General features: G+C 40.2%; 1 protein-coding gene across 3 annotated transcripts in view; it reads right to left on the reverse strand.

Annotated features, from left to right (window-relative positions):
* TTC7B (tetratricopeptide repeat domain 7B) overlaps window positions 1–22,410 on the reverse strand; it is a 120,603-nt gene extending 98,193 nt beyond the window's left edge. The window contains exons 1-3 of one of the 3 annotated variants that reach the window (XM_059850142.1): window positions 22,213–22,410; window positions 5,364–5,518; window positions 4,393–4,561 (exon numbers count right to left, since the gene is read on the reverse strand). In XM_059850142.1, coding sequence (XP_059706125.1) covers window positions 4,393–4,561; window positions 5,364–5,518; window positions 22,213–22,333 — 445 coding nt within the window. In that variant the 5' untranslated portion in view covers window positions 22,334–22,410. Of the gene's footprint in view, window positions 1–4,392; window positions 4,562–5,363; window positions 5,519–22,212 lie in introns of those variants that run through there. The other 2 variants (XM_059850141.1, XM_059850143.1) reach the window with 2 other exon arrangements.
* Between the last annotated feature and the right edge of the window lie 2,997 nt (window positions 22,411–25,407).

Raw genomic sequence — 25,407 nt, forward strand, 5'->3', positions numbered from 1 at the left:
CTGCATGTTTTCAAGCAAGTCTTTGAATTCTAAAAAATTATGTATTTAATACAAAAACTGTGATTTTATTAATACTCTATCCCACCCAACACCTTCTACATACCCATACAGAATCATTACTCAGAAGCACAGCATTGAAATTAGCTCCTTCCTTAAAGAAAACATTTGGTGTAATCAGAACTGCATTCTATGGGCATACACATAAAAACATCCATGTAAAGTCTAAAAGATATGCTAGTCCATGAGGTTAACTACATAAAAGAAAATAATCTTCTACAACTCTGCTTTTAACATGTGAATTTGAGGAAAAGTGTGAAGAAAGGCAGGAAAATATTGGAATTATACTAACCAAGTTTCTGAGGCTTTGCCTCATGCATTCAGTTAGCCTGCTCCCCATTGTTTTAATAGACACAAAAGCAGATACCCTTTCATCAGATCATCCCACATCTTCTTCAAGTCAGGATAAAGCACAAGACATCACTACTGGAAGTTATTTTTGTTGCCAGAAGCCAGGAAAAAAATTAAAACCAAACAACTTGTCCATGAGCTATTCAGTCTGATAAAATACAGCCATGCCTTCATCACCATACTAACAATTTTGCACTTTCCCTAGAAAGAGCAACAGAAAGGAACCACTTTCCAGCACTTCTTGGGCACTGAGAGCCTGTGACTCCCCACACACCAGAGGCTTGCAAAGAGTCACAAGCAATGGAAATAGAAAATATTTCAAAAGGTAAGTTGATAGGATTGTCTTTAAAATCTGTTGAAATTTACGATGTTGCATTTTGACAAATCTAGCAAGAAACTTTCTTTGGAAGAGCTGAAGCCGCATTTAACTAACTAGATATTCCAAGAAAATAACAATCATTTAATCTTCCTTGCTGGGTTTTGAGAGTCTTTGAATCCTTGGCTTGACTTACTATCATTAATATGTCTCTTCTCATATATAGTCTTCTAAATATGCTGTCCTCAACTAGAGCTGTAAGCAGCATAAAGAGCTAAAAGCATTATTTTAAAGATACATAGATAAGCATTTAACTCATTAATGTAATAAAAATGGGAGGACCCCTTTCATGAGTACACCATGGGCAGTAGATGCCTTAGTTCTCTGGTTTTCCCTTTCATGTTCCAATTCCATTTTTTCTCCCCACCATTGTCACTACTGCTATTCTTCTTCCCCTTCTTTTTAGCTGTCAGTAGATAAAACTCCAGCAAAATTTAGCTTGAAGCTGACCCTGAATCCATTTTGAACCTTGCTGCGTCAATACACACACACACAGACCCTTCCTTGGCTGTGAGGAGCAGAGACACATACTTTGTGTGTTCCATGTGCAGGAGTAAGATGAGCCATCTGGAAAGCAGGTCATGTCCAAGGGCTTGTTGTGAGCTGTGGAGCTGTCTATGGTTACAGTGTGACATGCTCATATAAGTACCCTGTAACAACTGTAGAAGAAGAAACATGTCAACTCATGATCCCTCTCAATCCATCACCTCTGAGGTGACAGAATGAAGCCTCACAGTGAAAGGGTAAGTACATGGAGGTGGTCCCACATAAAAGAATGAAAACTATTTTAAGGCCATTAAAAACTATCATTTGTTATCTGCCCTCTGCCTTTCTCAGTGGTAAGAGCATCAGTATTTGACCACTACACAATAGTTACAAGACTGCCAATCCACTGGAACTGGATTCAAATGGGGACATTTCAGCAGGTGTCTTTCACTGCCTCTGCATGGTGCAGCATTAAGTGGTGCAGCTGGGCCAATGCTTGCAAATAGGCATGGACAGTCCCTCACTGCTTAATAACATGGTGCTATCACTGCCAAAGAAATAAAATCTAAATACTCTGAAGAGTTTTATAAACTTTCTATAATCCAGTTATCCCTGTACATACAGGCAGAAATTAAAATCCCACTGAAGCACAAAATCTCTGTAAGAATAACTTGTATTTAGTTTGGTAATACTTACAAGCCTCAGTCAGCTCTGAAGAGACTCTGAATTCAGACTGCAAAGTTTACAGTCATTCTTAAAAGGACAAAGAAAAACACTGACCAGAAATGGGGAAGAGAGTGAAAATTAAATGTACACTACTGGGTAGAAAACATAAGCTATTTAGTTGTCAGCTACTCTAAACCTGTCCAGACTTTGAGTACTAAATTTAACACTGAATTTAAGGTGATTTTAATTTAAAAATTAGAATTTAAGGTGATTACCACCTCATTCCAGGTCACACAGAAGACTATATTCCTGCAATCCTCTATCGTGACAAGAAAGGAAACTAAAATTTTTTAATCTTCTAAAAGAGGTGGTGTTGCTCAGCCTGGAGAAGGCTCTATGCAGACCTTAAATCACCTTCCAGTACATAAATGGGCCTGCGAGAAAGATGGAGGCAGACATTTTGCAAGCGTATGTATGGACAGGACAAGGGATAAAGGCTTTAAATTGAAAGGGGGCAGGTTTAGATTAGCTGTCAGGAGGAAACTGTCTAATGTGAGGGTGGTGAGGCACTGAAATAGGCTGTCCAGAGAAGCTGTGGATGCCCCATCCCTGGGAGTGTTCACAGCCAGGTTGGATGGAGCTCTGAGCAATCTGGGCTAGTGGAAGGTGTCCCTGCCCATAGCAACTCAAACTGTCCTGTAATTCCACTCAAACTGGGAACACAATAGCAAAAAAATATGCTCCTGAACATGAACAAAACAACAAAAAAAGTTTGCTCAGATAAACTGGTAGCCAGTCACCCAATAGAACTGACAAAAGTAATGAAACCCCATCACAACAAATCAAGCCTCATATGACAGATTTCAATGTTTTAAGAATAAAATTTGAAATCAGAAGAAAAATCCCCACATCTAGACAGAAAATATGTTGCATTTCTGTTCTCATTTTTTTTTAAAAATTCTGAACCTACGAAAGATTCCAGAGTAGAAAAGGTATCTGTTTTTCGATTTTCTAATACATTATGTTTGAATTAAGTAAAATCAATAATACTAGTTTTATGTGCAAAATTTATGCCACTATGGTTTCAACTGGTTTATATCCTTATGAGGCCAAATAAAACAAAGTCAGAAGAGTTGAGCTCTGGGAAAAGATTCAATTAAATTCCTTGGAGATAAAAGCAAATTTAGATTCTTAAAGTTGTTCAAGTCCATGGAAAGAACATGACAAATTCAACAGACATCCTCACAGATTTAAAAAACAAAACAAAAAGAACTGCCAAAATCTACAAACCTGAGTGGAAATGTACCCAAAGCAGACACTGCTCTAAAGCCCACAGAGATTCTGTTTGAGAAAACTGAGCAGATTTACATAATATTCAAGAATTTCCCCTATACTCCCACTTCCTATTTTGATCTAAACAGTGACCAGACTTATGAAGCATCCTTTTGTCCCTGCTATCACTTAGTTCCCTTATGTCCTTGACATCTCTATAGAACATGACTCATGCTTGTGTAACATTTACTGGAGGACGGTGTTGGTGGAAAACAATCCTTGATCAATTGTCAGCCAAAGCTATAGAAGTCTCTCACAAATTTTTTGCTGCCTTTGACACTCCTCTTGCCATAACAAAAAGTGCATATGCAACCAAACCCATGCTTAAACACAGCAGAGCAAAGCAAACACTTCACTCAGTAAATTCTAATAAACCCCTGGCATACAAACTGCCATTCTCCCCAGCACACTGACCAGCCCTGCGTCTATTACAGAGTTTTCTAAACTGAAGTGGCACTGCCACCTTAAGACACGAGGCCAGCATTACAATTTTCACTATACTAGAATAGTAAAGAAGAAAATGGTTTTTAGTTATCTTCACTTTCAGAATTTTTTTTAAAAAATCTATATTCTTATTAGAAAAAATTAAAAAATAAAAGTGCACAAGTGATGCATTGCTTTAAGTCAGTTATCATGCTATTAATACTCTTCTCAATTAAGTGGCAATTTAGCTATGCAACCTAGCTTAGGATGAGCATTTTAACATTCAGTAAAAGGCATCACTGTGAATCAAAGCTCTCCATTCTGCCCACAGCCAGCACAAAACCGCACTGCGTTTTGTAGCCCTTAACTTTCAGCAACAGTGCTAACACTTTTGGCAACTAGCCACAGTTACTATGACATATATGAGAGGACTTTTAAATACATACACTCAAAAAATTTGATGAGGTCACAGCACAGTGATATCACAGTCAGAATATTAACTGAGGCAAAAATCTTGTCAACTATCAAAATCAGAATAATTTAAAGGACCCAAACCCTCCTCTTATTTTATCTACAAATATGGCACTCCACTACTGTGTAGATGACATTCAAACTAAAAAAATTCTTCATCTTTTGACAAGATAGAAATTAGATTTTAAAAAACTACTTCCTCATGATGATAGTGGAAAGAGCAATCTTACCCTTTGTAGAATATGCTTCAGCAATCATCCGTAGCCGATACGGTGGCACTGCAGTCAGCTGCAAGTCATCAACTCCAACTCTAGCATATGTGTTCAGAGCTTCTTTGTAATCACCTTCCACATAATTTAATTTGGCCATTATTAGGTTAGCTTCTTGTAGGAATTCTGGCTAGAAGGAAGAGAAATAAGAAAGGGTTTTCTCTAAGAAAACACATCTAATCCTTTCTGATAATTACTAGGTGTGTTTTCTGTCACCCCCAGAATATTTCTTCTAACAGAGCAACAAATGAGCAAAATCCGGTCTTGTATAGTATTTGAGAAGCTTGAAGTAGGGGGGGAAATTCACTAAATCTCATTCCAGCAAGCTACTGAAAAGCATTAACAGCCATTTTAGGTATTCACATGCATATTTACACGTGTACCAGAAATACCTCTCAGTTTGAAACCAGCTTTTCCAGGTGATAAAACTATTTAAAGGCAGCCTATCATTACAGCTCCTCACAGGACTTCTTTTTCTAACACAAGCACAGTTGAAAATAACATAGCATCAAAACTTAATGATATCTGTTCCACAGCCTACATACTTAATTCGCACCATTTCAAAGTATCAGGGCAGAATAAATGTCTTGAAAAAAAGAATTAATGGAGGAATGAAGAGAGAAAAGGAAGAGAAATTAATACCCTCAGAAGCCACTGAAAACAAAATGTTGCAGATGAGTGTCAAAGAAGTTTCTTTTGATCTCTGAAAAGATGGATGTTGAGTACAGAAGAGGTAAGATGACACAGTAGCTACAACAACAGTTAAGTAAAAGAAGGACCAGAATGGTTATGAACATTAGAAGATTCTGACAGAAAATGTTCTCTTGTATTAATCTCACTTTCAGAATCTGCAAATATAATTTAGGGAATCTTTCCTCAACACTTCAATCAATTTCAACTTTTCTAATTCTTGCTCAGGCTGACTTACATACCTTGAGATTACCCCTATCAAGTGCTGCCGTGAGATGTTTCCTGACCTCGGTCAGCTTTGGCTGGGGGCCCCGGGGACTGTTACTGTGTTTAAGAGTATTTTCCTTCAAAAATTGTTCTAGTTTGGACTCCCCAAGAAGAAGCTCTGCCATGTCATCTGTAAAAACAACAAACACAGGAAGTATTAGAAATAATTTTATTTCACTAACATTGCCTGAATTTTAAACACAAAGTAACCAAAGCAAACACAACATTAAGTATTCAGGTTTATCACATCATGTGATATTTTGTTTTACTTTTCAATTTATCTTTTCCCTGCCTGATTCACTGTAGAATCTCCTGTGCTCTAAGATAAAAAGAATTAAAGAATTAAAACATTAATCTCAAGTCAGTATTCTCCCCTTCCTCCTCAAAAAAGCAGCACCTGAATCCAAAGCTTTATGTAGCTCTCTGAACAGGACAAGATACACTTCTGATACTCACTTCACCAAAAAAAAAAAGTTTCAAATATAAATACTGATATTGGATTAATTTATTTTTTTGAAGTTACATTTCCCTCATTATGTCTCACCATCCATATGTGATGTGATGTGATCACCATATCTTCTCTGTAGATCTCCCTCAGACCTGTTTAAGGCTGCAGCCATCCCCAGGTCTTCAGTATGACAGTCCATTTCTCATCCCTCTCCCCATTTCTTACAGCTTACCACCACCTCTCAGTCCTGAAGGTACAATGTAATACCAGGCTGTCCAGCCAAGCTGCACCCAGCATACTTCTGAAATTCAAGAAACTGGAAATGTTCTACCTCAGCCTTAGCCAGGACCAGTAAACTTCTTTTACTGAATGTTTTGAGTTATTCCTCTAGTCAGAAGATCACTGTAAAAGTCATCACCTTTCTGGGACTTCAAAAGACCACATCATGTCTTGCAAACAATGTCTGAACAGAACTAGAATGAGAGGTTCTAGGGTAAATGAGAAATATTTTGGTAATGCACAAGAAACCCATTGTTAGCTGCAGCAGGGAACAAGTGAGCCTGTGAGGACTGAGCACATTTATGACTTAATATGGCTTACAGAGTCTTCTCTGTGTTTAGAAAACAAACAAGGATAACACACTATCAGAGTCAGCAAAAAGCAGGGAAAGGGGAAATAGAAATGTTGTCAGCATAAGCACCTGGAGGGACCAGTACCAGGCTTTGAAATCCCTTGCCCACAGCCTCCATTGCTCCACCACCATTTGGCAGCAGCAGCCACTGCCAGCTGCATTCCCCTAGGAAAGGGCCCAAGCCAGAATTCCCAGACTGCTGCCCACCCCAGCCACATAGGCTTGTCTGAAGCAATTTACATTAGTTTTGCCATTCTTCTGTTGAAGTCTGCTCAGCAAAAATGAAAAAAAAAAAAAGGTTTAATGAAAAAAAATGAAAAAACTTCAATGTACTAAGTGAAGAAAAAGAAATAAAACACATACTTCAACATTAGGGAAGGTATAGGATTATACAAAATTTGGGAATTTCCACAGATTACAAAACCCCTCCAGATGACATTGCACACCATTTGGCTGTTCTTCTTCTAGAATTTTTTAGCTTGTTATCTACTCAATATTTCCCTTGTTGCAACTTTTGTCCATTGACTCCAACCACTGTCTCCATCCATACATTCAGTCACTTCTCATCAAAAGCTGTCTGGCCGGTTTGTCCTTGATAAACCCATGTCAACTGATCCCACTCACCTCCTTATCCTACCAGGACACACTTCCTAATCTTCTCAGAGCCTAAGGTTAGCCAGATCAACCTCCAGTCCCTGGACCCTCCTTGCAAATGGCCACATGTACCTTTTTCCAGTCACCAAGAATCACACTCCATCACAAAAACCTACCAAAAAATGAAGTGTCCATGCAATGGCCTTGGCCAGCTCTTTCATACTCTGACACAACCCACCAGGCTATCGGAGGTTTGCATTCCCCTTTGCACAACACAGTAAAGCATAATGCTTCATTTCATGAGACCTTTCCATCAAATAGGGTTATTTCCATCAATATAAACATATTTTATGCAAGCTCTGATACATATACTAAAAAGCACAAATGGTACAGACAACTGGAAGTGCAATAAGTAAATTTTCCAAAAAAACAAACATGCTACAATGATTTTTTTCATTTTTAAAGATAGTATCTATTTTGTTGCAGTCTGTTTTCTGTATATTTTTTTCTTTTCCTTCAAATAGAAGTCATAGCATAATTGATAAAAATCAACAGTTTGTGTTGTTTCAGCTTCAAGCTACAAACTAAACAAGAAATTCAAGTGACCAAATCTAAACATGCTATTTCAACCCAAATCTCCTTTGTAACAGACTTACTCCAATCCCACATTCATTATCACAGCCACAGTATTATCACAAATAAATAGTAAAATCACATATTATGACCAACATTACCCTGCTCAAAGATAGCTTTAGCATAGCACTCCAGAGAACTGCACTTTCTGCAATTATTCCATCTCTCTGGAAATCAAAGAGTTTAAACTGCATGCACAGAAAAGAAACTGATTCTGTACAGCAATTCCAAGGCAGGTTAGTTTGGTTCCAGGAGTTTAACATGGGCTGTGTGAAAGGTTCTCAGAGATCAGAGGCCCACTCCAAACTTACAAAACTGAACTTTGGTTCACTGTATGCAGTTAATTGCCTTTCAGAGTCAGTCACTGGAGGCTCCTTTCAGGACAAGTATTTTACTCATTCAGAAGATTCCAGAGTCTTGCTCTGAGTAAACAATTTTTGTTTATGAGCCCCTTTAAAAAGGGGATTAATAAACAGGAGTGAAATTTGAAAATAATACTTTAGGTCAGCATAGTAATGTCCCACTTGGGAGAAGAACAATGAAGATTAATTTTGTTAATTGTAGTTTTAAAGCTAAGTGTCAACTTTTTAAAAGGGTGAAAATATGTTAAACTGGTTATTTTATGTTTTAAGGGATTTGCAAGTTGATGATTTCTCTCTGATCTGTGCTTACGGAAACCAAAGTATTTCATTTAACAGGTAACATTTCTCTTTCCTTTTATTCAGTTTAATGCTTCACTGAGCAAGCTCCATTTCCAAAGAGGGTTGAGGAAACAAGATTGTCAAACATAGCAAGGAATCTAAATGACACTCTAAAACAAGTGCTTTGGTTCAGGAGCTGAAATACCACCAAGGCTGTTTACAATGAAAAGAGTGAAGTCTATCACTGACATTCTTTAACACTTCAAATAGCAGAACTTCAGAAGTGCCAAAGAAGAAAGTATCACAGGTACCTTTCACTCTCACATGCAACCTGTCAAGTAGGTTCTAAAAATTGTTCTGATCCACACTCTTGTAACAAGCATTTCTTTAATTAAGTTAAATACAGCAGATCTATCTCTATGGAGAAAGAGGTAAGAACAACTGTACTGTTGAGCCAAGAACAGCACCAGCTGCCAGATATGTTTTGGTTATATAAATTGCAAAACTGTCAAGGAAGCACGTGAAACAACTAGTTTGGATTCTTACAACACATGAGCCAAAGAACAGGACAGGCACCAAATAAAAAGAAAATAAACCTCTCACTACTAGGTATGAGAATGCATACCTTGAGGCATGAGGATTTGTAAAACAAAGTGCTGAAATCATCGCTGTCAGTAATGGGGAAATTAGTAATGGGCAAAAGTACAGCCCATTGCTAATTTCCCATTACTACCAAACAACAGCACTGGCACATGCAAGAGCAAAGTGTAGCCATATCAGCTACACCACAGAAAGAGGAAGACCAACTTCTCATCAATTTGGGGGCCACAATAGAACAAGACAGTGATAGACATATATCTAGCACTCTACAGAAAGTTTGCAAGATTATCCCTCTCTTACACACAGCAAAATTTCTCACAATGGGGAAAGGAAGAGGAGAGAAACAAGAAGCCACCTCTGGAAAATCCAGTTTATCCTCTCTCTCCATTTCCTCTCTCACCTTGACCCTAAGATAAGCTTCACCTCCCTGATAATGACTCGAAAAGTTTAGAAATTTAATGTTTCTAAAGACAGGACACAAGCAAAAACAAAGCCTTAAGTTCAAGCTGGCACCTTAAGATGAGAATCAAAGTAGTCTATAGGACCCAGGTATTTTGTTCCCATCCTTGATGCCACTCAGAGAAGCTAATGATCCACACAGAGCTGGAGACAGTCACAGTGCAGTGACATGAAGAGCCCATACTTTCCTTCAAAGGAAACATGGGAGAGGAGAAAACAGCAGCTGCAACTTAGGCACAGATCTGACTGAGCAGCAAAACAAAAGCTGCTCTTCCAGGTCACTCGTACACAGCACAGCTCAGCCTTTCCCTGTAGCACTGCTGTAGATCATGAGACACAGCACCATGAGAGACAGAGAAGCAGAGGTACTGTCAGACTGGCTTTCATGGCAGAAGTGCTGCACTGGGGCAGCTGCTGATGGCTAACACTTGAAACAACAGGTCACAGACTGCAAACCATAAAAGCCACTGCAAAGCAGACTTTTCTTATTTACTGAGCCTCTCATCTGCTAAGTCAGTCAACCAGGGCCAGATATTGGCAACAAACTTTTAAAACAAATTATTACTGAGCGAGTACTTTATTAACAAAGCATTGACTTTATGTGTCAACCATTCTGTGCCAGTAAGAATGACATTCAATGGTGCTTGTAACAAAATTCCAATTACAGGGACATTTCTGAAGGAAACCATTTATGAAGCCATAACTCTAGCAGAGTTTTCCATTAGTTATGGCTATCCCTTAAGACATCCTGAAATAACATAAGAACTGTTTGAGAAGAAATTGCTTTTCTTTTTCTTCCAGCACAGTATGAGTGATCTAGATTACATTCTTCTAGTAAACACTTTATAGAGACAGAATTAAACTGTGTGAAGTTGATAACATGAAGTTTGGTGTCCCTTCAGCCAGTTTAAACAGATGTTTCAGAAGAAAAACTGTTCAAAAACAGTTTCAGTACTATGAAATCCAGTATCCCACTTTCAGAAAATTCATATAGTTATGGCTTAGTATAAAATTCTTGATTAAAGGAAAGACTCCTTCTCGTTCATCTATTTCTCTGCTAAAGAATTCATCAACAATTATTTAGCAGATTAAGGGGGTATTTGAGGACTTACATCACAACTGCATTGCAGAACCATTCTGGACAAGAACAGCCTAACCTGCCCATCTGCTTCTGCAATATCACAGCATCACTGAAACAATGGCCTGACTAACAGGATGTCTATCCTCTGCCTGTAATCAAAGACAACTCCGAGCACCTTGGAACTCCAAGACAAACTCAAGGATGCTTTAAGTGAAAGGCTCATTTCTCTTAGCATTCAAAGCAAAAATAAAAAACAGACACTTCATGTAAGCTGCTTTCTTTCAGCATAGAGAAAGCTTAGACATTTACACAAAATGGCTTGAGAAGAGCCTTGTGTACACATGGCTATCCCTCTGTGCAATATGGATCAATAGGAATCATCTTCAAAATAAGAATACAGGCTGGCATAAATAGGGGATAGGAAAAAGCACACAATGATGTGCCTTTGTAAAACAGTCTCTAAAAATATCATGATGAAAACCACTTTGCTACTCATTTTTAATATCTGCTTTTTGAAGCAAATTCTTCACCGCAGTATCAGGATCTGAAGCAGTTACTCACAGAAAAACAGAATTAAAATAGAGGATTAGTCTTCTTTTATCCTTGGTCAAAAATGATGACGATTACTTATAATACTAATATTTACTTAGGTTAAAACCATGGTCTATCTTGAACTGTCCACCAAATCACATGCTAAAATGCAAAACAGTCATCTTTCTGATGAATGCTACCACAACCTCCAGGCACTTGTTGAAGACTCCAGGGGTTGTTAGCAGGCTAGGTGAGAGGAATATCTAGCTCTAAATTCCTTTCTAAAAGTAAGGTTAAGGAGAAGGAGAGAGAAAGAAAAGAATGGCAACATTGCATACAGCCATAAAGAAAAAAAAAAAAAAAAGCATAGCTGAATACAGATTAGGAGCTCTCTCTTGCCTTCAGAATTCACTCCAAGAAGTGACTTTAAAAGTTTATTCAATTCCAGAGTACACCAAGATCAATTATAGTGAATGATGATGCAGTCTCAATAGAACTAATGAACCTGCTTGCTACCTGCTGTTCTGTGGAGCACCAAGTAACTGTTCTGGTGAAGTATGACTTTTCCTGGGATGGTTCAGATGAAACGCAAAGCAAAACAATGATGTTTGTCCAGATCATGACTGCTATATATGTGGTTTCTCAAGTCTTCCTGTTATCAATGCAGAAAAATTTTTAAGGGTCTGATAATTAGTTTTTTCTGAAGGAAATACTTGGAAGGCATAAGGGAAACACATTTCTTGGATAACAACAGTTATCACCACTACAGCAACAACTATCAACAACCCTGTTCCTGTTATCAAGTCTCCATGCACCAGATGTTTCTCTGCAATTAAACACCCATATCATGCTGCTGTGGAACACTGGCAAGAATACACATGATCCTGTGCTAACAATACTTACATGTTATTTATGGAACCTCCCTCGACAGCTCAACATCTACAGCAAGAAAGACTATGCAGAAAAGCACTCCTTCTTCCTTTTATGCCAAATGGCATAGATTAAAAGAAATATTTTTAGTGTTTCATTTCCCTTTCCTCCAAATTACACAGCTGCAAGAAAAATAGTGCATATTTAGGATAAAATCTCTCACCATAATGATTTAAGCAAAGAGGCTCAACCTCAGACTCAGGCCCTGGGAATCTGAATTTGAATAGGATGTATTTAGGAATAAGAAATACAGAGCAAAACACCTACAGAATCTGACTGGCCAAACAAACTTTGATCTTTCCTTGTAAGCAAGATAAATCTAGAAGCACGTTATTTCCCATGTTGTATTATTTCACCCACTCTTCACCAAAATCTTAAATATTTTAGGTAACATATTTTAGACTCTTAAAAAGCCCAACTGTCCAAATTCATTGAAATTTAAAGATCATGGTTATCCTTAGTCTCAAATGAAGACACTCCATCAGGTGAGATTAATTAGATGAAGCATGGAGTTGTAAGAATAGAAGATGCTGCTGCTTCAACTGCTCTGTCCTGGAGCCCAAAAAGAAAAAAAAAGATGAAAACCTCAAGTCCTAACTCAGGACTATTTAAAAAAAGAAAGGTAAAATTAAAAAAAAAAAAAAAAAAAATCAGGGTAGAAAAGGGACAAGGGGTAAAGAGGACAAGTATGAGATTTCCAGAATCCCAAAGGGACCATACATTGATGCGCAGAATTCCAGGAAGTTGAGATTTGCTTTGTAAACTCCCTTCTGGAGCTTTAAGCCATCCCAGAGGGAAACTAGCTTGGGACTGAGAAAAGAAACTATTTCTACTCAATCCCTAAAACTCTTAGTCTCTCTAAAGGTAAAACTAAAAGCTCAGAGTACCTGAAGGGCTGCATGCTGCAGTATTTTATGATGATTTTTCCCTCAGACATCCTATAACATTTTGGAATATCATTGTATCCAAATACAAAAAAAACCCCAAAACCAAAACAAAAACCCCAAAAAAACCCAAAACAAAACAAAAAACCAACCAAACAAAAAGACCCCTAAGGAATTTTATCTAGGAGTGGTATGCAGAAAGAAGGATCCCAAACAGGTCAATTGCCCTAAACAGTAGCCAGACAAAGACTTCAGAGTGAGGTTTCTATAAAACAAGTGAAAACAAGAAAAATTTTGTAGCCTCCCACAAAACAGATATTAGGATGGCCATTTAAAAATTGAGCTTTCTTACAGAGAAGAATCAGGAAATCCTGGATCCAGAACTGATTTCATATTCATCTGGCAGAAAAAGCATGAAACACATGGTTTTTCACCCAGGAACAAACTGACTATGCACTTAAAGCAATCATTTGTTTTGTTCACAATGTATCAAACCATGAGTTAGAGCATTAGCTTGAAGAGGAATGTCAGTACAGGTCTCCAAGTACTCATTCAACTTTGTGCTCAGCACCCAGTAAGTCTGGACCAGGAGCTACTTAAATGAAAATGAATGCTAAAACTATTCTTAGATTTCTAAAAGGTTTATATTAAAAACGAGAAAAAACAATATACATATATACAGAGATGTCACTCATGATTCCATCACTGACTACTTATTAGCAAGAATTGACAGCATCAGAGGATGGCTGAGGTTGGAAGGGACCTCTGGACATCATCTAGTCCAATACCCCTAACCAAGCAAGATGAACTAGAGCAGGTTGCCCAGGATCTTGTCCAGTCAGGTCTCTGGAGACAGCAGAAAAGTATCCAGAGAATAAGTGCAGCCCAGCAAGCACTACTGGTAGAAAGGTTTCACACTGATGCAGACATCACACATATAAAACCAGAAGCAAAAAACACAGAGACAGACGTTCAAAGAAATTTAATTTTACTCACTAACACCTTTAATTATATACAGTCATCCATTTATCTGGCTCTTCAGTACACAGTGGGCATGGCACCTTTTTACTGAGCAACTATTTAGTATGGACACAATTTTCCTGCTTGACAGCCAAAACTTGATTTGAAGAAAAATAATATAGGCTTTCCAATCTATTTATGCATAGGCAAATTTACTTTCTAAGTACCACTACTACAGAAATTTATTTTATGATGACATATATTAAGAACAGAAACCTGTTTCAAACTATTTTTTTTATATTCAAGCTCACCAAATTTTGTGAAATATTAAGACCATCAGAACAGTAAATATTCAAGCCAGGGAAATCACAATGTGTCATCTAGAAGATTGACAGGCTCACAATTGAATAAAACTTGGCCCCTTCAGTCCAATACAACGTAAAACCAAGAAATAAGAATGCGTGTCAAACCCAAGACTGGGAACACAGCGTGGGAAACAGGACCACCATCATCTTTGAGTGTTTAACTGGAAACAATTCTATCAACCACACTGAGGAAGAACGATCAAAATTTAGCTTCTTCCCATCTATGTTTTGTTTAGGTTACAAAGATCAAGGAATGACTGGGAGAACAGGAAAAGCACATGCTCTGATAGCTAGGAATTCATTTCAATCTTGCTTCTTGCAATGATATATTTCTCAAAGGATAAAACAGTTTTCCTGTTGCTACTAACAACAACAATAAAATACTAGAGACAATTAGATGGAAGGCAAAAACCAAGCCATGTCGTAAGGTTAGTGGCTCTTGTCCATTCTCTACCAAACAACTATATTGCAGCACAGTGCAAATTTGAGAGATGATGACAATGGAATCCAACTTTTGTTGTCACAAAAAGACAATTACTGACAAAAAACGAAATCACTAATTAATTGCCAGGTCAGAAGAGCAATTTTTTTGTCTTTGGGGTGACCCAAAGCTCAGATGAAAGCACACAAATGAGCCTCTGTTCCCCAGAAGTCAAGATCTTGCAGTTCTCTACCTTTTCCAATTTCTCCTCCTAGTTTTCCAGGTCCACCTCAGAAGCCTCAAGTAAATTCTTGAAAGACAGTACCCTATATTTGTCAGTCTCAGAGACAATTGCCTCAGGTACATAACTACCAGTGTTAATACAGAAAGTACCTTTTGGCAGCTTGTTTGTTTGGTGTTTTGATGGGGCTCATTTTTTGTGGTGTTTTTTTGTTTTGTTTTTATTCCACCTGCTGTTCTAAAAACAACAGGTCCCTACTCTGCCTTTCCTTAAACCCAGCTCTAATGCAGTCCCATTAAAGCCTTGATTAATGCACACCATTTTCTTCCCATTAAGGCAAAGAGACTGAAATTAAATAGAAAAAAGAAAAACAGAAGTGTAGCTGCAAGCTAAGCCCACACAAATCTGAGTTTGAGATAAGGCACACTTAAAAGATGAGCTACAACTTGTTCATATAATTAACTCAGAAAAATATGGGAGGGCCTGTAAGGTGGTGTTGTTTTCATATCTTTGTTGCCTGTGCAAAAGTTTTATGGAGATAAACCAAGTTATTGGTCTCAGGTGAGCTGCATTCAAAATTCTAGAAATAAAAGGTATTTTCAACCCACTTTTTGTTGAAGAAGCACAGTTTACAACTCTAGATAATATGAGATTATAGTGAAGGATTTCAGCTTATGCATACAAATTCTGAGTGGAGTCATAGCAATCACACACAGGTCATCAGTGGGTTGGGAACTTGCAGAAATTCATGCAACACCTCCTGAAGTAACTCCCGAGCAACTGATAACATCACTGATCAGAGCAGCTGCTAAAAACTGCCACTATGCATTCTGCCACACATTTCCTAACCCCAGAGAAATGCCCAGATTCAGCATCTCCCTCCACAGCCTGGAGCAGAGATCAAATGCTCTCCAATTATTAAAGGTCTGGCTACCCACCTCACACTATTAGCCAGACATCCTTACTTCCTCCAACTTATCTCAGCATCCTGCCACTTTGCTTTTTAGTTACTATTAGTTATAAAGTTATTATCTTCAGTCATTCCTTATCAGCTCAAATTATACAGTATTCAGTGCAGAGAAAACTGAGAACTGCACCGCTAAATTCTAAGATTTTATTCTTAAAAGACAGATTTGTGGGGAGGAGGAATGGCCCAGGTTTGGCAGGGAAGGAGAATGGCTCATATTTGGTAAGTTAAGGACCTCCTGCCCCCTTCTTTACTATCATGCAAATCAAACCCAAACAAAAGTGGTATCAAACAACCCTGAGTTTATGTTAATGAATTTATTTCCCTATAGAAAAGTTAATCCTAACCTTTAACCCTTGAAGTTAGATTAAAGGAACTGAGAGCAGCTATAATACAGATATATACCAGTATCTATTCACGGGTAAATCTAGTTACCATTTCTTTTAACTTTTAAACAAGGCAAAAGTGCAATCAACCTAACATTACTACATGAGACATCCAATTTCTAAAATAATTACATTCATAATATATAGAAATACCCTTATAAATGTAATCAGTTATAAGCCCCAAATGTCCAAAATACTTCTTTCATTCCACTAAGACCAACTACATGCTTCCTCACAGCTCCCCTCACCTTTGCCCTCCACTGGCTGCTGCTACTGTTCTTTCCACCAGCTGTTACAATACTCAGGCCCCTGTGGGAGGCAAATGAGCTTGGCAAGCCAGCAAACACAGTAGGCCCCAGCACAAGAAGCACAGAGTTTTCTGCTGGCCAAGCACAGTAATTCCCACCTCTGGTGTTCATGAACACAAGGGAGAGGCCAGGAACACATAACCAGGAGAAGCTGCTCAGAGAAGAAGCAGCTTGATTAAAGGCAGGAAGAAAGAACCACTCTACATAATAGCAGCGAGGTGTTAGACCAGCTTGGTTACTTGTGAAATCACACGCTAGCATTTTCTCTTCCAGATGAACATGCAGTGTGAGTACAAGCAGATGATCCACATCATCACTTACACTGTTGTAACACCCCTGGCTATCTGAAGAAACAAAGCTGTCAGTCAAACATAAGACAACACATCTAAGTACTGTCACCACCTTTGCTCTTCATTCAGAAAAATGTCTGTCCTTAGTAATCTTGTTCTGTAAATGTGACAGTGAATGCAATAGGAGGAAAACAAAGACGATAACAAATGAAGAGAGTCCTCCACTTCTGCTGTGGTGGACTTGCAAAAAGGCATGTCACATGGTCTGCAAACTTTTCTGGTAGAGATGTGAATCTCTTAGGAAAGCTTTGCATATACAAATCACATTACAAACTCTATGTATAAAAACAAACAAATTTGGTAAACACCTCCTAAGTAGGGCATGAGTCCTAAGAGGTTTAGAAATCCCTTGTTTATTCTGAGGATAAGCTTTAACCATATATCTGAGGTCTTGTATTTCACAAGGCTGCAAAACAGATGAAAACTGATAAGATGTTTCTATTTTTAGGTCCTACTTGTATCAAGATAAGGGAGCATCATAGAAGGTGATAAACAAAACTAGACATGAAAAATAATTCATTACCCTTTGGGTTTGCTACTCTGCTCCTAACTCCTCTGTGTTCCATTGCTCTGCCAGGCTAAATGTGAGGCTAGGTCTAATAGGAGAATACAGAAACAAGGTGTTGAGAGAAAAGACAGTCAGAGGAGAGATCCCAGACAAGACAAATCAAACAGAAATGGAAAATGCAAAAGCAGTAAGGAATTCACTAGGTAAAAAAACATTGTGTTACCATTTTGGTGTATTTCCATGAGCAACTTGATACCTGTAGGTAATGTTCTATTTTCACGGCAATGTCACAATGCTTTTGGTAGCATATACACCCGTGAACTTCCTGGGCATGCATTCTCTCCCCACAGTAATGCAATATTTCACACTGGCTAAGGTTTCCACAGAACTACACCATTCTACCTCATTTGAGCTATAAAAATTCGCCCCCTCAGTACTTTTCCAGACAGAGCCATACATCTCACTGAACTTGAGCAAGGTCACTTTCCAATTACAGCAACAATGAATGGCCGGAAACACCCATGGAAATTCATGGATCCTTTATTTTATCCATTCAGCTGGCTACTGAACCAGCCTAAGGTTTCCTCACTTTGTTTCCAAAGGAAGGAAAGAAAACATGAGAATATTGATGTCCTGAAAATGCCCTGAGCAGATACAACCTTCATACTGAATTCCATTGTAGACACTTCCTATGAGACGCTACTGTTTCATCAAAACACATGATGGCCTCACAATCAGCTTCACAATGTGATTGTTAGCTTCCAGTTGTGTTTCTCAGTTCCGGGAGCACTTCAAAATACATTCAGATTAGTTTCAGATATTCAGTATTTAGTATTTTAACCTCTTCCAATATTCTTCGGGCGAGCAATTATGTACTCAAAGCATCCACTAATTGTCATGACCATGCTTCACCATCATGCTGTTCATTTGCAATGTTAGACAAAATTCAATCAGCAATGAAAATTTCTTCAGTTCACTTTCTTAGAAGGAACTTTTTAAGTTAGTTAAACCAGTTGGGAACACTCACAAAGTTTCATTAGTGAATACTACTCTAAGATTTTATTTCTAACAAGTTGGGGTTTTTCTCAGTCCCATTCAAGAGGTGATACTCAGGATGTGAACACCAAACACTTGAGGACGGCACCGAACAGGCTACAGATTATCCAAGGACTGCATCTTTGTGACCTTCAGGGCAGCACCATGATTTCTGTGCCAGCTGCTACAATAATTGAAAATCCTGCTGTACTGGTTATAACCAGCAAGGTGCTGGCAGCAGAGGGGCTGCAGAAACAGCTCTGGGGGGAAAAGGCCAGGCCCAAGCCCAGCTGGTTCCAATAGCACCACAGCAGACACAGCTAAGCCCCTCCACACAACTGACAACACCTCTGGGAAAGTGTATTTAAGAAAGGGCAGAAAATGCCACAGAACAAAATAAGAGATCAAAGGGAGTGAGAAATAGCAGAGAAACACAACATCAAGGTCAGAGAAGGAGAGGGACAGAGGTGCTCCATGGTGCCAGGGAGGACCTGAGCCAGGTGGATATGCCCTGAAGGAACTGTACCACATGGAGAGCCTGTTCCAAAGCAGGACTGCTGTCAGTGGGGAGCTTATGCCAGAGCAGAGCAAAAACGTGAGGAAGAAGGAGAGGCAGAAAGAAACTATCTTGCACCACGACCCCATTGCACCCTGCACCACATGGGGAGGGGCACAGGGGTGAAGTCCAGCCTGGGAAAGGGGAGAGAAAAAGTGTTACTTTCATATCTTTCTGTCTTAGTATCTGACCATATTCTAACCGGCAACAAATTAAATTCAGTTCTCCAAATCAAGCCTATTTTGCCCAGAACAGTAACTAGGAAGTGATCTTCCTGTCTTTATCTGAAGCTCCAATGTTACTCTACATTTTGCCCCTGCCCCTCTAAGAAAGGGGAGAGACTTTGCAGCTGGGTAGGCATGTGCTGTTAGCCAAGGCTAACTCAGCACCCTGCACATGGTAGTTTTAACCCAATGTTTTTGCAGAATGCTGACTAAGCAAGAGCTCAGACCAAGATTTGTGTTACATAGCATGAATCTCATTACTGCTACTGAGTCCTGGCTCTGAAGTAGAGAAACACAATACAAACAGGCTAAGTGGCTAACAAAATCTGAGTCAGGCTAAAGACCCTTTTTTCATCCATCTATCTATTTATCTATTGTGAAAAGCAATGCAAGTCAAAGGCTTGACACAGAACACACATTTTCTGTGATCCAAATTGTGACTATTACATATAGAATAGCAATTCACCATTATTTCTCTTCTCTCTTTTACTTAAAGTTCAGCAAGCTCAGAAAACCTTTCAAATGCCATCAATAAGACAGAGAAATTTGTTCTAGGGTCATTTTTATGCATCCAAAATCCCACCTAAACTGTTGTTTATATTTGATCCACTGCCAGGTTTTATACACAGGCTTCTGTTAGGGAATAGACAGGATCCATCAGCAGAACTAAACAGAATAAACAATACAATAATCAAGTCCACTCAAAACACTGCATCTTTCAAGTGCTGCATTTCATCAGAAGCACACACTATTGCCTTGTGTGTAGCCACACAGACCTTTGTCCTGGGAGCTGTCATTGCTGTTTCTTCTTGCATCTAATTTAGGCTGCAGCGTCAAGAGATGGGAATTTGCTAATGCAAAACAGCCCAAATAATAACTTGGACCATTAAACTTTTTATCAAGCTGTCTAATCCCAGTCCCAAAAAGGAGCTGTAACTGAGTCCTAGTAAAATAAGCCTATTCTTTTGCAATAGTGCAAGACTGAAGAGCTTACAAGAGAGCTTCCCAAAAGGATTCATTCCCATCTGTGTTGAAAGAGCAATAAACACTACTCCTAGCAATGTTGATATCCTCTGCTAAAATGCTCCAGCATTCAAGAGTTGAAGCCAATTCCCTACACACCAATACATGGTTAGAATAAAGATCCTCTTCCCATTCCCTCCTCCCCACGCTTTTAAATTGTTCCTATGGCATATTGTTGCACATTCAGCCAAAACACAGATTTTTGTTATTCATTCCCAAGTCAAAACTGAACATCAGTACACAAGGATGCAGTAAAGTTCAGGGTACTGAACTTTTAAGTTAATTCCTTCAGATTAAGTAATAACAGGGATATACATCAGAGTGCCTTTCAGTTCACATCTCTCTTCATGGGTGGAACAGAGGCCCTGCCTCTCCTTGGTAGTCTCACTAGCTGATAACCTTGGCCTGCAACCTGTTAGGTACACCTGGATTTGGGACACAAACTTCCAGTTTTCCACACTCTCGACAGCAGGTGAAGGCATTTCATTAAATAAATTACTGTCCTCCTGTGTTATTCCAATACAGAAGAAAAATCCTATATGACCAATTAATTTCCTGTTTATGTTCTCAGTTAGCTAGGCTTGGAAGTCATGCACATTGACTTAATCCTTCATGTGCTGTCAAAAAGTGATAAATTCTGCATATGATACTTTTCCATGTTTTAAAGATCAGGAAATGCTTCAATAATCTGTATTTTGACTGGTACAGAATCAAGAAGATGCCTTCACAGGAAAACCACTAAAGTGTAAAGTTATGCAGATTGCATCATTTTCTCTTGATATGCTTCAGCTAGGTAAAACATAGACAGGTTAGAGAAATTTAAGTCAAACTGTCAATAACATCTGCCTAGCTCTCCCTGCCAGTCTAAAATACCTAAGTACATCTCGAAACTATGAAGATTGTGCTTCCCAACTAGACAGCAAAAACATATTTGCCTTTGCTTGAAGTGATCTCTAACTAGCTCATAGTCTATCACTCAATGATGCATGTCCTGAAACTAAACATACCTTCCATCTTTTTCCTCATGTTTATTAGCATAACACCAGCATCAGGAACACCACTCAGTTGTTTTTAAGGCAAACACATATAAATATTATCTACTACCCATTTATTCTTAAATTCTTTTCTTTGAGTCAGGCTTTTCCTCATTTATTTTTATTTCTATAGAGCTGAATCACGCAGTTTTCTTCCCCATGCAAAGCTATCACAGCTTTCACAACAAACTTCCAGTGATGTCAATGTTATGCCTCATCCTCTCTGTTAACTTATCACCTCTGAATTCACCCCAAGTTCTGTCTCCACAGACTTGACTGCTCTGAAAATACCCCTAGGTCCACCTCAAGCAGATGAGTGAGCCCAGAGAGGCACACACTATCCCCATATTTTTTCACACACAGAATTAAGGCATCCATGCCAAAGAGAACTTCCCTGTATCTCCCTCGTTCATTACGTACTTCCATGCCTCAGAACGAAGGACTGCTTTTCATCTCCTTCAGTTAACCATATAGAAGTTTGTGACATAAGAATTAAGAGAACAAGCAAAATATTTATCGTTTCTACAACAAAATAAATGAAGCTGCACTATATTGCTGAGGTTTGCTATTAAGAGAAAGGACGGAAGCCTTCACAGAACACTCTGGGCACAGACCCTCTGGCAGTCACAGAAGGCAGAAGGGCATTTCGGGCTTTATGTACACTGTCAGCATGTGCGCCTGCAAACTGCAGCGCTCGTGACAAACCCCGGGCTGCTCCGCGCCCCGGGCCGGGAGCGCACAGGGCCGCGCTGCCGGTCGGACCGAGCGCGGCCCCTCAGGGGCTCCGCGGGGGCTCCCGGGCGATGTGCGCGGAGCCTCCGGCCGGGGCCAGGGCCGGGCCCGGCGCGGCTCCCGCCTCCCTCCGCGCTGCTCCCGCCCGGCCGGGCCGCCCCGCGCCGCTGCCCGGCCCTCCCGCCAGCGGCCCCGCCGCCTCCCCGGGCTCCGCAGGCCCCTCTCGCCGGCCCGCCCGGCTGCACCTGCCGGGCCCCCGCCGCCGCCCGCCCCGCGCCGCACCGTTCGCGATGAGCTTGGCCGAGAGCTGCTTGACGAGCTCGGGAATCCGCTCCCACTGGCACTCGGAGCGGCACCGCTCGATCTCCGTCTCCAGCCGCGAGCCCGCCTTCCTGGTGGCCATGGTCGGGCCGAGGGGCCCCGGCGGGGGAAAGGGCCGGGGCGGCGGGTAGGGGGAGGCGGGGACGGGCGGCGGCGGCCCCGGGAGCGGCGGAACTCGAGCGCCGCGGCCGCGCCGCGCTGGCGGCCCCGGGAGCGCCGGGAGCAGCGCCCCCTGGCGGCTGCGCGGGGCGGGGCGGGGCCAGCGGCGGGGCCGGGCGGGCTTGGCGGGGAGCGCGGCCCGGGCTGAGGGAGCGCTCGGCCGCTCCCGCCGCCGGACAGCGCTGCCCGGGCACCCGCGGGAGGCGTAGGGAGAGCAGGAGGGACAGGGAGGGAGGGAGAGAACGAGCCTTCTAATGCGAGCGCCGCGCCGCTGAAGGTGCCGCTGGTAGCGGGCCGCTACCGCGGGCACCGGCGGGAACTGGCCCTTGAGGACCCGCTCACACGAGGGGTGGCGATGGCACCTTCGGCTGGTTCTGTTCCTCCACAGGCGGGGGATGAGCACACACCGCCTCCCTCTGCTACACTTTCCCCTTCCACAGAAGATAACGCAAAATTAGTTTCTGCCCGTCGCTGGTCACCTCGCTCGCCTTGAAAGCAGTGAGCCCCGCTCGGTCGAGGGGTTTGATTTAGTCCCTTTATTGGCGCTTTCCATTCCGTGCTCACACCGTGGTCTCTGCCCTCCCAGAGCCTACACCATGCTCCCGACCAAGCGGATCCCAGCGTGGCCCCCTGCTCAGGACTCACCTGTGCCTTAGTCAGAAACCAGAGGAAAAGAAAGGTACAGAGATTATGCCCTATGTTTTGAGAAAATAAATGGATTTCCAGTATTTGGCTAGAATAAAAACAACTAGCTGAAATAATTCCAATGGTACTGTGTATCAAACACTGCATCACACAAACGTGACCCTGCAATTCCACAAACTTACAGACATCTTGCAAAGCTGCAGCCATGACTGATTTTCACTGAAAAAGTAGCAAGAAGATGTAGCTGGGGGGAAAAAAAATCTCACAAATTGCTACTTACTTTTCACAAAATAAGGATACGGCCCATTGGCAGAAGGAACACGTTTTGCAGAGATATGGTGTAGCTACATACAACATGAATTCAAATAGTTCAAGTGTCTCGCTCCACATCCTTGGGTCATAGTGCAGACTTGGACAATTGATTCTTTCATCCACAGAAATGAGAAGTCAGTGGAGCTGCAGAAATTTTGTTGAGTTTGCAAGGATGGCTGTCACAGATGATGACAAAGATTCAAAAAACAGGCTGGATGCAATTTTTGCTTTTACATGCATTGCACTCCTCTGAATCTAGCACATGTTAATCTTCAGAAATTACAAGTTCACATTTGGGCAAATGTAAAACTACTGCCTGTTCTATAAATAGATCTGTTAAATACAAACATGTCATTGCCTGTGGGCATTGGGAGAGTTGTTTACACAACAGAATTTCTAAACAATTATCTGCTTCGTGTGTGATCGCATATACTAGAGACAGGTGCTTTCTGAAGTTTTGCTTGGTTTTGATCATCAGCTGAAACATGAGAAAGAGCATGGATCTTTTTAAAGATATGCAGTTTCCATTGAATTGACCAGGAACAGACTCAGATTTACACAAATGAAACCTTGTTAGTGTGTTTCCCAGCTATATCCTCAATTTACTACTTGTTGGAAGTAGTAAATGCTACTTCCAACAAATCTTGTTTTGCTTCCATCATCCTTAGACCATCACAGCTATTACAACTCTATGACAGGCCTGAAATATCTTGTTCAGTGTTTCAAGTAATTTACTTTTCATCCCCAGTGTTATTAAAAGGATAACAACACAAAATTCAGATAATGTAATTTGCCTTTTAGTCAAGTTGCTTTTATAGCACCTTCAGGTTACAGTCCCATTTTAATAAAATATTCTTCATGTTTTAAAAGTGAAATGAAATGGTAGCAGAACATAACAGCATTTTAAAAATACGATGGAGTGCTGCAGGATTGGAGAGAGGATTTAATAATGTAACAAAAGTCAAAAGGATAAATAAATAATAAAGCATTTTTTGCATACATGAGTTTTCAGAAGATCCAGAGAACATCAAACTGATTATAACATGTTTTTTTACTGGGGAGAAAAGATAAGTTAAAAATTAGGAAGGAAAAGAATGATAATTCAAAATGTTTTATATTATAACTACTAGTTATTTTACAGATAAGACTATGAAAACTAAAATTTCAACTTTCTAAAAGAGCTAATTTGCCTATGAAGATTATTCATCTTGTTTCACAACAATTCTAACACATTTTGTTAGCACTGATCACATCGTTTCACTAAAAGCTACCAGCAATAGTATTAAAATGTTTACATTACAGCTCATTGGGCTTATTATCTCAACAGCTCCTATTTATGAAGTGAGACATCTATGCAAAAGGAATTAGCACATTTTGAAATGCTTAGGAAATCTGCTTTAACATTAATGAAACTTCCATACGCCCAAGACTGCTCTGAGAAGATTCCATTGCAGATGACCCATAGTGGAATTCAATAATGGATTTGGAATGGATAGTATAAAAGTAAGAGAGAAAAGAAGAACAATCCTGTGTATTTTGTCAAATGTACCTTATTTTTTCAACCTTAAACAAAGTGTTCTTTTTTGGAAATGGCCTCTTTATCACACTGTTGGGACAGACCAAAGCACACATGTACTTGGCTAGGAAGAGTCTGCTTTTAAGGTGAGGTTGCTGGCTAGCAAATAAAGAGAGATACCTGGTTTGTGAGTAGGAGAGAAATTCAAAATGCAGGAAAATAACTAAGATATATTGGTCTATCATTTTGCCTTTTGCCATCTCTCGCACTCCAATCCCCCCAAACACAAGGGGAAGAGAAATAGTGGATTGTTTAGTGCAATTTCATGAGCTTGGTATGAAGAAACAGGGCCTTTCACTGCACAGCTACACGCTGGGGTGGTTTGACCCTGGCTGAGTGCCAGGTACTCCCCAAAGCCACATGATCGTTGCCCCCCACAAGTGAGCAGGGAGAGAAAACACAACAGAAGGCTCATGAGCTGGGATAAGGGCAGGCAGAGGTAACTCGCTGGTTACTGTCACAAG

This window comes from Haemorhous mexicanus, chromosome 6 (assembly GCF_027477595.1).
Source record: "Haemorhous mexicanus isolate bHaeMex1 chromosome 6, bHaeMex1.pri, whole genome shotgun sequence".
Classification (NCBI taxonomy): Eukaryota; Metazoa; Chordata; class Aves; order Passeriformes; family Fringillidae; genus Haemorhous; species Haemorhous mexicanus.